We start from the raw sequence: 17,070 nt of genomic DNA on the forward strand, positions 1-17,070 counted from the left end.
GCTCAGCACTTGCCATTGAATTTTGGTTGCCGCCAGCTGAGGTGAACATCCTTTCAACCTCAGTGCTAGAAAATGAGCCGTCGCGGCTGTCAGCTGAGGCATACAAACTTTCCTCGTCAGCATTAGAAAATGCGCACTCTGCTTCCCACTCAGCACAAAAAGGGGATGCTTCGCTGCCACCAGTTGAGCTGGGTTCGGCCCCCCCCTCAGCAGAGCTCAGGGTTGGAGCTACATAATTTTCCCTTTGTCGGGGTGAGGCCCGCCAGGCCTCCTGCCTTGGCTGCTCCCAGTCAAGTTCTTTCATCTTCAGCTCATGCTCTATTCTCATCTGCTCTTGTCTCTTTTTAGATTCTTCCCTCTGTAATTCGAGGCGGGTTTCCATTTCCATCCATAGGTTTGCCATTGCTATCTCATGCGCTTTGCCTCGTTCCCTGTCCTCTCGCTCCTCTGGTGACAGGTCTCGGACTGGAGACATACTGATGCTGGGTAGGGAAGAATTCCTCCTCCCCTCTGAGCCCAGGTGCCCATCTAAATTCTTGGAAATGGGGCTTTGTAACCCTCCTTTCCTATAATTCAACATGCTAGATGCCAGGTACTCTGCATCACTCCTGGTCAATGAAAATTGGCAGTTCCTAAGGAACCAAAAGATGGCATCTCCTTAAAACAGTCTAACAGAGAGAAGTGGTGACGTTATGGTCTGCACTTGCTATGTAGTAGTCAATGATCACTGCAGTGAAAATACTTTATTGAATAGTTAATTAAAACCATTACAAAGATACAAATATGATAATGTGCTAAAAACACACTGAGAATGTACACTAATGTGAAATGATAGAATTTAAAAATTGGAGGTAAAAACAAGTGTCTTAATGGGGTAAAAAATAACAATTCCAAGTTCAAGGATTTGCCAATGTTATTTGCTTTTGCTCAAAATACTCAATAAATTTGATTGATCTACAAATGAATTGCCGGTCTGCGGTGCATAATGTTTGTATAATCGCAGACCTACAGGTACGTATTTCAAACTGCTTGAACTTGGCTTTCAACCAATTCCGACGTTCCTGTATAAGAGCCGGGCAGATGAAAATCAGGTGGATAAAGTCTTGTCTTGCTGCACCGCATAGCCCGCACCCTTCACTTTCTTGGGACTTCCACTTAGGATGCTCGGCATTGGTTGGCAAACAACCCAACCTTATATTAAGATATTTGCGTTTAATATAAGGCGAAAAGGCCAGGTCCAGGAAGTGCGCCGGCACTAGTGCACTAGTTTTTTGTATTATTGGATAGTCATCCAGGCATGTGACCGGAGACTGAAAGCTATTTTGTCGTCCAACAATGAGTGTTTAATGGCTGCCTTCCTGACCACCTGTTTGAATTGAGATACTTGGAGCTTGGATTCCCAAAGTCCAGCCAGATTTGTTGATTCCATTGACATTTTAAGGTACTTGGCATAGTTTGAGTTTGGACATTTGATGATGGTTTCCCATATAGCACGATAGATCAAGATCTCTTGGTGCATCCAGAAATTGTACCAGAATTTTATGGTCTCATACTTCCTCAGTAGCACTTGGGATTTCAGGCCAAGTTCCAGTCTAACCTGGGCCGGGGATGCTTTACTTGGTAGCGCGAAGACATGTTTATAAATTTTCATTTGCACTGTATCCAGAAGTTGTGCACTCTTGCCATGATGTAATATGCTCCCGTAGGCTATCGTTGGTATGAGTTTAGCTTTCATTATTGTTAACAATGGCGAGACCAAAGGACCTTTGAGTTCGGTAGCTAAGCTCATAAAGGCGTGCATTAGGGCCATGCCCTTCTTTTCCATGCTGTTGAATTGTGCCTGGAAATTGAGACGCTTATCCAGTACTATTCCGAGATACTTGTAACTTCCAACTGCTTCCAGTTTGACATTGTCTATGGTAAAGGTTGGTGGTGGTTTATGGCGTCGGGTTATGACCATGGTTTTTGTTTTCGCTCTATTCATTTCTATCATGTTCTGTTTTGTGTAGCAGGTCAGCTCCTGTAGTAGCCGATGCAGGCCTATTCGAGTCTGGCTTAACAGGACCACATCATCGGCATAGGATAGGTGTGTTACACGAAGCGTGCCCAGCCGAGGAGGATGAGCATTGATCAGATCGAGCCTTGGTGTTAAGTCGGCCATAAATAAATTGAAGAGGTGGGGAGCCAACACACAACCTTGCTTCAGCCCATCAAAGGTGTGTATTTTCCTTGTTAGCCTTTGCCCATTATTGATTTTTACCTGCATCCAGGTGTTGCTATACAGGTCGATGATTGGCATTAGGATTGACTCCAGCAGACCCTGCTTTTTCAATTTGGCCCATAGCAGATTCCTCTTAACACGGTCAAATGCCGCTTTAAAGTCGACAAAACAGGTATATAGTTCCGGGTGGTTAAATAGACTGCTTTCGCCAATCATGCTCAGCGCCATTGCATTAGCCATTGTACCAGTTCCGCGACGAAACCCTGTCTGATTTAACGGGATCTTGCTGTTCATGTCCGACCACTGTATCAGATCGGCTAGCACCAGGGATGCATAGTATTTTGCCTCTGCATCAATCAAGGCAATTAAGCGGTAATTTGTTGGATTTTTGCGATCACCGTCTTTATAGATGGGGTTGATGATGGCACCCCTCCAACTTTCCGGGACCCGACCAGAGTTGCTAATTGACCGGAATAGGAGATTAAAATTGCTTGCCCAGAATTCAGGGTCCTCTTTATAAATCGCCTGTGGGATGCCATTTGGCCCCGGTGCACTCTCTTGCTTGCCTTTCTTAATTATAGAACATATTCATTGAACGTCAGCTGACCAGGTTGATTGGTCCAAACCCTCCACGCAGTTGAGCTTGACACTGGGACTGGAAAAGGAGTTGCATTCCTTAATCCTGTTTCTTGTAATTTCAGGTGCTGTTGTACTCATCATGGCCTGGAGCTCCACTGGTTTTACCGCGAATGTGTCAATTATGTGTTGGACCCAGACGTTTTCCGGGATGCATGTCATGCTTGTGGGTTTTGCTGATCTGTTAATTGCATTGATTTGCATCCAGAACGCCCTGGAGTCTGCTTTTTTGGTGTTAAGCATCAGTTTGGCCCAGAAGTCATCGTATTTGTTCCTTTTTTCCATCCATACTAGCTTTTTGTATTCTTTCCTAATCAACCGAACTTCTTGCCAGGTTCTTTGTTTTGTTCTTGAACCTTGTACCCGTCTTGTAAGCTTTTGAAGATGTTTCTTCATAGCAAGAGTAGTTGTTGAGAATTTGGTTTTGGTCATGGGACTGCTCGGCCTCCTGGCCTTGGTGCTTGAATTTGGCAATCTTTCCAGGAAGTTAACCCAGGTTTCTGAACAAAGATCATTCTCAACCATGACCATTTGTAATAAATTCTTGGCACCCAACGCTATTTGGGATAGTGTTTTGCTTGTCCGCTTAAGCCGCTTCAGGTTGAAGGTTGATAATTGTCCTGGTATTTTTGGAGCCATTGTATACCTAGGGGAGTTTAGTTTCATTTCAATATGTTGCATGGAATGATCACTGTCAAGAGTGCTGATTATATGAAATTTTTTGACTAGGTTCAATAGGGGCAATGTTATTAATGTATAGTCCAGAGTTGAGTTTGTGTTATGACCTATGTAAGTAGCAGCTGGGGGTTTATCGTGCGCCGATCTTCCATTTAATACCCGTAGACCAAGTCGTTCCAGGTCCCAGACCAGTTGCTTACCCACTTGGTCTGACCTAAAGGGCGATATAATCTCCTGGGATTCGACATTCCACATTTCATTTGCCCCTGAGATATTGTGCCCTTCCTCCGATTGATGTAAAAGATTGGAGTTAAAATCACCCGTAACGATGATCTCCCAACTCAGGTGGTCTAAACGGATGGAGGTTACAACATTAACTATACGTTGGAACAGTTCTTTTTTTTGCAGTTTTTTCGGGTGGGCGTATATGTTGATTAGGACAATTGTCCTTGCGACGCGTTTGATTGTGCTCTCCAGCTTAATGATTTGCATATCCGTTGCTGAGGCAGGCATTTGGGAGACATTGATCTTTAATGAGGTGGAAATATAAATAGATAGACCTCCCCTTGCGCGGCCGTAGCGCTGAAAGCGTGTCGCATTTTCATGGAAACATAGTCTTCCTGGTACATCAATTGGCTCAGTTGACCAAGTTTCCTGCAGCGCTATGATGTCATATTGATCCCAGGTAGCTGTTTTCCTGCTTTGATTTAGGATGTTTTTTGCTCCTGCGATGTTCCATGAGAGTAGTTTAATTACGTTTTCTTCAGTTTTACCAGCCTCATAATGGGTTCAATTAGCATTAACGCCTTGTATTTGTCTCTGGTGACTATTGATTGATGTTTCGGCCCCCCTGGCAGCATGTAGTATTGAATGAGTGGTCGGGATTGTATGATCTTCTCTTTTCATACATCTTTTTAGCAATGGTGACGGGTAACCCTTTTTTGTTTGTTCTTTCAGAGAAATTCCCCACTCTTCAAATTTACTTACTTCTGCGAGGATGCTTTTTGCCACTTCTAGGCTCCTCCAGGTGGTAAGTGTGCCTTCCCTGAGGACATTCTCTCCCAACGTGACGAATTCAATTGATGATAGGTCTGCCGACGTTAGGTGGGTTAGGCTGGGAATGGAGGATGTGAGGTGGAGAATGTTCCCAAGGTTTAAAAAGTCTTGGTTGCCTTGGGGCTCGTAGCTGGGAATGAACAGTATCTTCCCCGCTGTGGCTGGTTGCATCTCAGAGGGTGTTTTACTACTGAACTGGGCTTTTTCGTTAGTGGTCGATTTTTGATCGTCGTAACCCTCTGCATTAAGGTGGAGGTATTGCCCTATTTGATTGTACGTTTCATTCTGAGCTGGTACTGGTGGAGTTTTTGTCGTGGTTTTTGCCTCACGGGCTAATATGTTAGGTCCCACCTGTTCTCGGTGATGCCCAATGCATGTAATCGCTGGTCCAGGTCCTGGACCTATTCTTTCCGCATTTACAATCTCTTTAGTTACTTGAGTGCCATTAATGCCAATGTGTATTGTGCGTTTTGGTTGGTCATCCATACGACTGTCAGCCTTTATTCTTATTTGCCTATGACTCTTTTGGTCGGTTTTTCCTGGAGTTTGATGGTCAGACGATATGGTGATATTTCCCCTGTGGTTGCATTGATGCTTGGTTATCACTGTACATGAATTCATAAAGGTAAGGACAGTCTCTTTTGAGTCGAACATTTGTATTCTTCCGCTGCCTCCAGTGTTGGAAATGGGATTCCCCGTTGGCTGAGGGTTGCACCAAAGCCAAGTAGGAACCCCACTCCCACGTAAAAGAGGGGAGGTACCCTCCCGAAATAACGCCTGCTTCCCCTTGTAGTGCTGTAGCCCGGGCAGACAGGCTTACCTCTTAGATAGCGTGCCAAGCATTTATGACCATGTACAGTGATAGAAGAGACCCACTACAGACGGACGCTACACAGAGGTCATGTAAAAATATCTGATTCTTTATGTACATTTGCCACAAGACTAATAAAGATAACATTCCACTGTATTACTTTCAAACGAGGCTTAGGTGACTTTTTACAAAGGCGGGGGCTGGAATAGTTCAGTTCAGTTCAGGTAAGTTCTTTACACAGCGCCACCTCTACTCACAGGATCCTGGACATGTGTGAAGTAGCAAGGAGAGCCGGGCTCCCAAAGGGGAGGACGAACTGGTCTCTTTGAGGTGAGGCCTAGCTGTGTCAATCTCCGTGCAGAGCCGTCCCAGGCCGACACGTGGTGGCACCAATGCTGTCCCCCTCAGGTAGATACCAGGCCTGGGGTGGTTTAGACACAGGCCCAGTCCGCTGGGGCGGGTGTACAAACTGAGGGTACCCCCTCAGCTGAGGCAACGCGGACAAAGAACAGGGCCACTTCAGCTGGGGCGACGTACACAAAAGCAGGGATGCGCACCGGCTGGTGCGGGTGGCCGGTACGAGGCGTACAGGCCGATTGGGTGCAGCTAGTCCGTCGCTGCGGGTACGGTGCAGGTGAGGAGTACGAGGGTACTCTGGTGACCAGCTGTTGATGGGATGCGATGCGCACCGGTGGGTGCGGGCAGCCAATACGAGGCATACTTGATGCATTGGAAGGCTGCGACACGATGCGCACCGGCGGGCAGCCAGTACGAGGCGTACTTGAGGATCCCGGACAGGCTGAAGGATGATGCGCACCGGCGGGTGCGGGCAGTGAGTACGGGGCGTACTCTGCTGATCAGGAAGGCTGGAAATGCGAAGCGCACCGACGGGTACGTGCAGCGAGTACGAGGCGTACTCGGCTGATCAGGAAGGCTGGAAATGAGAAGCGCACCGGCGGGTGCGTGCAGTGAGTACACGGTGTACTCTCCTGATACTTGCGATTCGATGAGGAAGATGGGCTTGAGCGGCGACGAGGTCAGCAGGGCTCGTGAAGAATTTGCATAGTCTGGAGCCGCGACGAGGTCAGCAGGGCTCTGGAAGAATTTGCGTAGTTTGGAGCCGCGACGAGGTCAGCAGGGCTCTGGATGAATTTGCGTAGTCTGGAGCTGCGACGAGGTCAGCAGGGCTCTTGAAGAAGTTGTGTGGTCTGGAGCCGCAACGAGGTCAGCAGGGCTCATGAAGCAGTTGCGTTCTGCGCTTCCAGTCTGCCGGTGACGAGGGGTCACTGGAAAGTACTCCAGCGGCGGCTGGCACTCCAAACCCACAGCAAGGGGTTTCAGGGGAAGGCAGGAAGGTGAAGTCTATTGTTCCCGAGACTTCAGTCAGTGAGCCAGCTCAGTTCCAGGCCCTTGGAGATCTTCCTTTCCTCAAGTCTTGAAGTAAAAGTCTTTTTCCTTAAAGTTCTCTCCTCCCGCAGTCTCGCAGGCGTCTTGAGTTTTTCCCAAGGTAGTCTGTCCCTCTAGTGCCAGGGTCTTTCCTTTATACAAAAAATTGCCTTTGATGTCTTTGATGTTAGCAGGGAGTTCCCCTTCCCCGATCCTGGTTGTGGGTGTCGCCTGTCATGGGACACCTAACTCTTTGAAGCAGGAAGGCAGGGTCATCAGCCGCCCAGCAGGACGGGGCGTCAGCATTGTGGAGGACAGAACACAGCCCAGAAACCACTCCTCCCCCCTAATCTAAAATGCAGACAGCTAACACCAGATGCTGGAGTTTCCCCAGGCCCTGTCACTATCTCCAGACGGGGATTACACATTCCGGCAGTAGCACACAGCAAGATTGTACGAGGAATCAGTCTCTTCCCAGAAGTAATATTTCCCAACTTAGAATTTAGAAATCATTTATCCTAAAGAAGGTATTAATCAATTCGGATTTCAGGGGCGCTAGTCTCGCATCTTTACCACGTTCCCTGGGGTAGATAGATCATCAGAGGTAATAATCAAACCTGCCCCTTCTGGCCTAGGGGAGGCAGGTATCCTTACAGTCATAAAACGAAAAGGGTGGTAACTTATTACTAGGTCATGCCACACACATCAGGGCACAACGTACCTTCAGCTGCCAATGCACTCTGCCCAAGGTCCGACCATAGGGGCGTCTGATAGGTAGCAAAGGAACCCAAATAGGTTAGAGAAAGGGGTAATGTCTCGCAAAGTTTAGGGGTCAGCCTTTAAAAGAGGGCCAGGTCCAACACAGTGGGTCTCCTCCCTTTCATATGATGTAGCGCAAAATTAATTTTCATTTGATGGGGTGCATTATAATCACACATGTGGAACGCATCCACATATAATCCTTTGTCTTGTTAACCTAAGTGTTAGGATCTTGTACTGTAATAAAATAAATGTGATGTGTTTAGGCTAATATGTGGAATACGTGCAGAATTAATGTGGAAAATCAAATGTAACCTGCAGAAAACACTAGCAGAAGCACTTGTGTTGTGCAACTGACAACCAATTATTATTGAATGTGTTTAATTGTGTCATTTTATATGTAGGTAGGAATATTAACTGAATGTGCCTTATATTCTATGCAATTTCATAAAGCTCATGCTCCATGTCTCTTATGTTAGCTGAACCTTGTAGGCCTGAAATACATTTCCCTAGAAGCTCTTGCATTAGAATTAATAGTTTGAATTTCATATACAGGTTGGATTTTGTTCTTTCTCATGCTTGTGTTGCAGGTGGAAGAAGCACCCTTGTTAGTTAGAATAATGTCTTCGTTTTAGGAGTTAGGCAAGGAGAGAAGAGGATACATTGGGAGTTAATGCCGATAAGGGAACTGTTGTATTTTCTCACCGGAGAAGGTGTGGGAATCAAGGTAATCTTGTTGCTTTTTGGGAGCATCGCTGTCCTGTAGAAAACTACCTATGAGAATGTGGTCTATCGGATGGCATGTCCTGAAAGGAATCCTGGGAAGACAACTGTGATACTGGAACGTTGCAAGTAGGGAAAGAGCCCCACTTCTTTTTTGCCTTTGGAGAGAGAGCATCTGTCTCAATAGCTTCATGCTACCTGACCCATTGAAGTGGAGAGACTTCTAAAAGAAGACTCCACAGCGTGACACCTTTACCTATCCTGCCCCGAAGAATGCCTAAGAAGGGATTTCACATCAGCGTTAGTGTAGGGATAGATTAATGCTTTATTTTCATCAACCCTCGATGAATGGGAACTTGGACTCGTGCTTTTTGATTCCCTGCACCCTAATTCTTGAATTAATGGTCTTGTGCATGTTGCACAGACTCAACTTTATTTGCAGATTTGGCTTTATATTTGTTCCAATGTATTTCTACACCCTCGTCTAGAGGTGTCTATATGTTCAGTTACTTTTGGCTTTGTAATAAATCAACTAATCTTACTTAGTAGTCTGTGGTTACTATGGGTCTAGAGAAACTGTGATTAAATTGATTGACATTGCTAATGACTTCTCTCCCCACCACGCTTTCTTGCTTAGAAAAAGTACCAATGACTTATGGTTCTAGAACAGGTCTAGAACATACGAGCCCAACCCCTTCACATGTGTGCAATAGAAGACGAGGTGAAGGCAGAAGGATGAGTGCTCGCTCTTGAAGTAATAGACTGACATTACAACGCTAAGAGGGGTGAATCCTTACAGAGGGATCAGTTGCTGACATGCTTGGTTCAAACATTTTAGTTATGTACTGCACGAGAACTTTCAAAGGAACTGATTAACTTCAGTGCCAGGAATACTGAATCCCAAAGTTGTGAGTGGGTTGGTTTAGTGGTTGGTGGTTATAGAGGCCACTTGGCCCAGATGCATACCTCTGGGTTGCCCACTGCTATAAAGATAGGGCCAGGTGCGGGCCTTGGATGGTCAGGGGTGTCCCATCAATGAGTTGTTTTCATCTTGACTCGCGTTCTATTACTCATACCCGATCAAACAATTGCTGTGGTCCAGGTCAGTGTGAGGATCTCAGCCCTCCTACCAGAATGATCCTCACATGTCCTGTGTCCCCCTCACTGCCCTCGTCACCTGAACACTGCACTTGTTGAAGTTCTCATAAAAAACAATTAATGGATATTCTAAGACCATTAGCAACTGGTTGTTTTGCTTGTTTTTTGTTGTTGCTAAAACTGTATTAATGAGGGATTAAGGCATCCAAAACGTTACTATTGGGAGATTAACTTGCTACGTTATCGACTATCACTGTTCCACTACTATGTCACAGAATTAACCATGAAACAAAATGGTTAAAATCAGTCCTCAATCTGAAAATGCGCAGGGTAAGGTTGTTAGAACTGTTTATCTTGGAATTCAAGCCGAGAAAGTGCCCACTTAGAAGTAAATGTTTCCTCATAAATTGAAAACATACTATAACTGATGTGCACTCTAGATGCAACCTTGCAAATTGGTTTGGAAAAACAAACATACCACAGAAGGGGGACCCGATTAATTATAATAACAAACACCCCTGAAGAATATTTTTCTATGTAGTGTTCATACAGGTTGCCCCATTTGGTCTTGTGAAAGCAATTCCATTCTCTGATTCCCTCTGCAAACACTGTTTTTCTTTCTATGACTTCAGCGTGTTATTACTTTCCTCACACACTGAGCATGGATTGTGTGCTAAATCTTTCTGCTCCATTAAAATGTCTTAAAGCATGCTTATGTGGTAATCTCTTTCAAGTCAGCCCTCTCACCAGGGAAAGGTTCTAAGCTGTTCTCTGATCTCTAGAAATTGAGCTATTAATGTCAGCAGAAACACATTTCGTAAGAATAATTTCTAGCTTTATACTTCCTGGGTTTGGGCTCGTGTTTCACAAATTAGTTATACTTAGGAGACTGTGGTGTGGCAGTAAAACAATTATTTTTAAATTAACTGGCACAAAAATATTATCACATTAGATGAGGTCTACAGACAGCTTCAGTTGTCTCGCCAGCCTCATGTTTCCCACAAATCATAGTAAATATGCATACATATAAACATAATTACAAGGCTTTTCGGTCAGACCTCTTGATTCACTGGACTGTTCAAGTGTCACTTATATTTTGCTTCCCACCACTACAATATACACCATGGGGCAACTGGTCAGCGCACTTCATCTTTTGATTGTCTTCTACTGTGAGTGATGGTATTTTGTCTGATAATTTGCACAGTAAAGGACTACATTTCAGCAGGTGTGCCAGAGCTGCTGGGCTTCTCCTTTTTTTGTATATTTGTTATATACTTTTGCCAAATTTCTTTAGCATATTGCATATGCCTTGTAACTACAAGAATTGCAGGCTTGCCAAGGACAGGCCTGTCAAGTATACCAATGCGTGTTTATTTGTAGCTCAAACACATCTAGTGAATGCACTTCCTTGGACCATCTGCACTGAACATAGTTCACAAACAGGGATCTCTAGAAGGAAATCAGGATGAAAACTTGTTCTTCATTATTCAAAAAGTGCACATTTATATTTTTTCTGAGTAACCGCCCATACATGCACAATGAAATGGAATAATTCACTTACAATTAGATGAAGAACTGAAAATGAAGTTTGAAACAAAATTCAATATTTAAATGAATATCAGGGAACTTTTAGGGAAGGCTTGTCTTTCAAATACGTTTCCCCCTAACTACCTGTGAACTGAATGGGCAACAGATCCTAGGAATGGTGCATTGACATTTTATTTGGGTGTAGACAAGTGTTGTTCTTAATGACATCAGATACAAACCTTATGTGTTGGTGAAGACCAATGAAAATAAAAATGAAAATGAAAAAGCTCTAACTCTTCCTTCCTTACTTGTAGAGTAGAACAAGTACATGCCCTGGTTGTGCTAGCCTCCCATCCCCACATTAAGCATGGTATAGGATTTGGGACTCGAACAGTGAGTAGATGGTAAAGCAAGATATGGAATCATTTTATGTCATTACCTCTCCGGCGCTGTAGCTGCGGAGACGTTGAAGATGCTGCCTGTGGGTCAGATGGTTGGGCATTCGCCCGCTCTGCAGAGGAATTCTCGGATCCATGAAGGTTGTGGCCCGGCTATTGTGGTCCACAAAAAATGACTGCAAAGAAAAGCAAGTCTTTAGGTTTAGAAAGAAGTAGAGAACTCGGGTACTCAAACAATCATTGATGATCTAAAAGATCCCACAGTAGAGGACGGTGTGTTATTCTCTGATACACAATGGTTTGAAAACGTGCTAGTTCTAGATGATATTTATTTGACTCACGTGGATCTTACATTAGATGCATTTGATAGACAACTCCTTGATACTTATGCAGGTCTATGCTTCAGAATAGGGTCAATGTTAATGGCACGAGAGAAGAAAGTGTTTTTATCTCTGAAACAAGAAAGAGTTACTCTAGTACCCATTGAAGGTTGACCCTGCTTCGCATGGCACATCTCTGTAGGCTTTAGAGGCACAGTTATATAGTATTTTTTTCGATCATCGGCCTCTTTCGGTGGAACGTCAGCAGGTGACCATTTATGGCATTGAACCAGAAGTCTCTCTGCTATACCCTGGGTTCCGTTGTATGTCTGTCTAAATCCTCTATGCTATTTACAAATATATTCATAAAACAGCATTGGAGTGAGTCAGAAACAACACAACACAACACTTACATAAATGTGAGTGGTGCCCATCCACAGATATAGCTCACTTCACATCCTAAAACCAAACTGCAGGAGGCAGGCACTTCTGAGATCAAAGTCTCTGACATACTGTAAAATTAATCACTTCATGTAAAAAGAAACTGAAGCTCCCCTTTTCACTGATTTCGGAATGTGCTTTAGAGCAATCAAGAAGGCACCTTGAGATAACTCAATACACAGAGCTAAACTTGTCCATTCGTAAATTAATATGACTGGGCCAGGCAAAACACTGAAAAGTACAATATTTGAGGTTTCGGAATGGCTAACAAAGAGCAAATAATCATTAGTGAAATTCATTATATTGAAATTTACATCATGCATATTCATTATGCATTCACTGGAATCTTGACAGGATTTAATTGTTCAGTGGCTAGATAAGCCCATCCCTATCAATTAATTACTTAATAAATAAATTAATAACTCAATTAATAAAAACAAAGAATCCATCCATCAGCCATCCATTCATTAAATCACCCACCCAGACCCATCATAGACCCATTTACCCAGATCAGACCTAATCCATCCATCCATCCAACCACCCACCCATCTATCCATCCATCCATGTGTATTTTCGAACAAGCCACACTGCTTGTCACTTAGCATAAAAGGTAGAGGATGAAAGACAATATTCCAATATCCAACAGTTCACAAGATAGTTCATAAAGGTAAGGTGTCTTCCCTTTAAATATTTTGGAAATGCCCTGTATTATTCACACACTCCTCTAATCTCTATAGCTGCACTAATCTGAGCTGGGTTGAGGCTCTGGATGGAGTGTCTGAATGGCACGGCGCTGCCCTTTGAAGAACAGCAGGAAAGATTAGACTCAATGCGGCTCATTCATTGCATCTGCTGTAGAGAGAGGGCAGCTTAAGTACCACATCGTGGCAAACAGGAACCATGCAGCGCTACATAATTTAATCAAAGCAATGAGTGTCTGCATTTATAAAGGGTAACGCCCTGATGTTGACCTCACCAAAATGAGTGTGTCCAATGTGAAGGAGGTCACCAGGGCCGGACTGGGAACCAAAACCGGCCCTTGCAAAGTGCTCGGCCGGCCCCCCCTCCCCACTCGGGGGGTTGGAGGTGCCGCCGAGTGCTTTGCTAGGGCCGGTTTTCGGCAGATTTTGTTGCAGGGCCGATTTTGCAGCTATGCTGCAAAAACGGCCCTGTAACAAAATCGGCCCCCAGGGGCCCAAAACCGGCCCCCACCCTTGAGGCGCACCGGGGGATTGCCCGGTGCCCGCTATGGCCAGTCCGGGCCTGGAGGTCACCACGCGTGGCTAGCAGATATGGAGGTTAGAGAATTATAAGAACAATTCCTCATCGGGGCTATACCACTTGCTTTTACAAGGCTTACTTTTTTTTTTATAAATCTCGTTCAGAAAACGGACACATCCTTCTTCTGCGACCATACACCCTGCAGCAGTACTGTCTTTGTTTGTCCCTTTCTGGGCAGGATTCCAAAACGTGTTCAAATTCTTTGAAGATAGCACACTTAGCACTTCATCTCAATTTGATTTACAATATAGCATCCCGTTTGCCTTAGTTAATGCGGAATATTCCACTCTTGTCTCACTTATGTTCTTACGCCAGTTATCCTTACTCATATATCCTTTTTTGCCTAAGCTTACTCAATTTTCTTTTTAGATCCCAGAACTGAGTATTATATCAAAAAAGCGGTTCAGATGCTTTTGACTTCTCCTTTATTATAATACCCTTGTATTTATTAAGGCCGACTACTTGACAATTCACAACTTTCTTTATCATCCCTGAAAACTAATATATTATGTCACCTTAATCTATATCCCTGTTGTTTAATGCATGCGAGGCTTGCATCTGTGCAAGTAATACAAACTGCTTCTCATCTTTGTGCATTACCCGGCGCTGAGCTAATTTGCAGGGGTAGTACTTGTTTGCGCACCTTAAGATCCAAATGTAGTCTGGTACTTAAGGGCCTATGATCGCTGTCTCTTGCTATTAACACCTAGAAATGTCTACACAATTGAAAACGCCACTGGAGTCAAGCTATCCTGGCTGATGACGGCTGATAGCCAGAAACCGGTCCTAGGATGCTTGATTCCGGTCCAGGGAAGACATGGCTTGGCAGTTCGGGCTGGACAGTTCCCATGAGGCACAGGGTCAAGACTGATTTGCATATGGCCATGTCTGAACTGGGGTGGCGTGGTGAGCAAAATAACGATGGATTAAACCCAGATATGTGACTGGGGGTGAATGTTTTGCCAATGTGCAACATTCCGTCCATCACCTTGTGTGTGTGCTTTGCTGTTCGCCCTATGTGGGAAGGGTATGCCCAGATGTGGGTCCCCTGCTCACTACGCCACTGGAGTCAAGCTATCCTGGCTGATGAGGGCTGATAGCCTGAAACCGGTCCTAGGATGCTTGATTCCGGTCCAGGGAAGACATGGCTTGGCAGTTCGGGCTGGACTGTTCCCATGAGGCACAGGGTCAAGACTGATTTGCATATGGCCATGTCTGAACTGGGGTGGTGTGGTGAGCAAAATAACGATGGATTAACCCCAGATCTGTGACTGGGGGTGAATGTTTTGCCAATGTGCAGCATTCCGTCCATTACCTTGTGTGTTTTGCTGTCATCTGCATGACAGCAGCGCTGGGATGGTGCTCAGACAAGGAGTGGGAGCCTGTACATGTTCTCCACCCAGGCTCGGCAATACAGACGATTGGAGAACATGCTAAGTGCGCCTGATGGCTTTGCCGGCCCACCGTGGTCGCCCAAACCGTCATGCGCACTTAAGGTGAACATTATACCACTCCTCCTCCCTCTGACGCTGCGAGTCCAGCCCAGCCTCACCATAACCTGGCTCCAAGCTCCACTAAAATTACAATGATAATAACGTTGTGTTATTAACATTTTATTTTTCCTTTACACTGCTCTGAGAGCAGTGGGGCGATACTCCTCCGCCTTAGAAGAGGAGCCGCCCCTGAATTATGGGACATTTCTGGTTACCTTGTGATGATGATTCTGCAGCTGGAATACCTACCCCATATCACTCATTAAGACAGATTAAACCCTCATCAACGAAACATTTTTGCATCTCACATGCGACTTTCAAATGAACACATTTAGGAAAATAGCTGTGGGAATGTTGTTTGCACCAAGCACACATCTGCGTGTACTCTATCCTCCTCTAAGCGTTCACACATAAATAAAAGCATCCTATAATTAACATTTGCCCTGAACAAAAGCGCCTGATTCACATTAAACTGCTTACCATCTAAAGCAACATCAATTTTCACCACTAATGTTGCTTCAATTAGTTGAAGTTTATGTACAAAGTTATAACCCATGCCTGTTCCCAAATTTCAATTGGTCTCTATTTACCTTGTTCCTTTTGAAATCTTCATTTGATATTATTAAACAATGTTATGAATAGCCTTGCTGTAATCCAGTCTTTCTCAAAGCTTGGCTTGTACACATCTCTCCCTTTTCAAAGCCTTGGTTAAAACCATGGTCAAGCAAAGATCATCTATCACTGACTATGGAGGAATCACAGAAAACAAGGTTTTTCAGTGATCACATGATTTTTATGTCTGTATTCCAGTCGATGTGTTCATTGTATGCTGGACATTGTGGCCAATTTCCCTGTCTTGGTATTGAAGGACTGACGATGAATCATTTGCAATTCTAAATTTCAATCAAGATTGCTAATACATTGCAGGTGTACATATGAAACATTAATCAACAACAGGTGTAACGTTTGGTCATTTTAAAAAAACATTTCATTTCATCCACAGTGAGAGGTTGCTTTTTGCACCTCTTCATTTGTTTCATTTTCATTTTTGTGCTATTTCAGCCTCATACATTTACTCTGTAGCTCCTCACTTCCTTCCTTGAACTTGTGGTCTGTGAACTATTACAGTGAGCATGACAAGAATCAGTCAGAGATGGATACCAATAATAACAAAATGTCTAGTCTTTAATGTTCTAAATAAGATCTAAGATGGCCAGTGCATTTTAAAATATGCAAATGTGTGACAGAATGCTCAGGATATCATGTAGAATCCATCAAAGAAAAAAAAAACTTTTAGTACTCCGCACCCATTGTAACCATGACCCTTCGGGAACAGGACTGTTTGATACTAATCTCTTCACTTGAAATACAACAGTATGTTTGTTTCTCAGAAACCTTTGACAGAATAATGACAGCATTAATGTTGAAAAGTGAAGTTGTTGTTTGATTGGCTGTAAGTGATCAACCTGGTGCTTTGTTGCTACAAAATATGTTATTTAATCTCAACAGCTGGTATCCTTTCCAGTGATATTCAAACACAAGGCGCAACATTTTCTCTGAGGTGGAACTCAATCATTATAACATAACGATTTGGGCAACCATCAGTACTGTGTATGTGATAAAAAGCAATTATATAATTGGAGAGCTGTGGTATTGCTGAGACAGGAAACCACTCATGATGTTCCTAAAATAACACATATGCACGACACACCTTTTGGTAATCTTTTACTAATGATGAAATGCAAAGGCGGAGACCATGGGTCTTAGCACAAGTGACCCAGTAATCTGATGAGGCGGTAAAAGGTGCTGCTGGGCCCATCAGGATTAAATATCCATGGCAAGTTTGGGAGTTGTTCACCTGAAAACATCACTTGCTGTAAGCTGGTGAAATGTTTGGGTAAAATACAGGCGGAAAAAATTCACAAATCAGTGCAAAACACAACTTCCTGGATGGCATTTCTCTTAAACTCATAATGGGGAGTCTTCATGCCCCCTTAGCCATTTTCTGGTCCACACATAATGGGGCCCTTAGGATTCCATTATAACCGCCCCAGATATTAGTGCATCTGATATGACTTATATTACAGGCATTGGAAATACCACATCTAAATTACCGGGGAACATCCTTTACGACGAAACTTTAACAACGCGGTACTGTTACCACGCTACTTTTACAACGCAAGTCGTTGCAACGACTTGCGCTGGGGGGCGCTCCAGGATAGTAAATAGTTTAATTTACTAT

General features: G+C 44.0%; 1 protein-coding gene across 1 annotated transcript in view; it reads right to left on the reverse strand.

Annotated features, from left to right (window-relative positions):
- Window positions 1-17,070, reverse strand: part of HECW1 (HECT, C2 and WW domain containing E3 ubiquitin protein ligase 1) — a 624,284-nt gene that overhangs the window by 133,098 nt on the left and 474,116 nt on the right. The window contains exon 14 of the mRNA XM_078688193.1: window positions 11,335-11,469. Coding sequence (XP_078544319.1) covers window positions 11,335-11,469 — 135 coding nt within the window. The remainder of the gene's footprint in view (window positions 1-11,334; window positions 11,470-17,070) is intronic.

Source organism: Lissotriton helveticus, chromosome 4_1 (genome assembly GCF_964261635.1).
Source record: "Lissotriton helveticus chromosome 4_1, aLisHel1.1, whole genome shotgun sequence".
Taxonomy (NCBI): domain Eukaryota; kingdom Metazoa; phylum Chordata; class Amphibia; order Caudata; family Salamandridae; genus Lissotriton; species Lissotriton helveticus.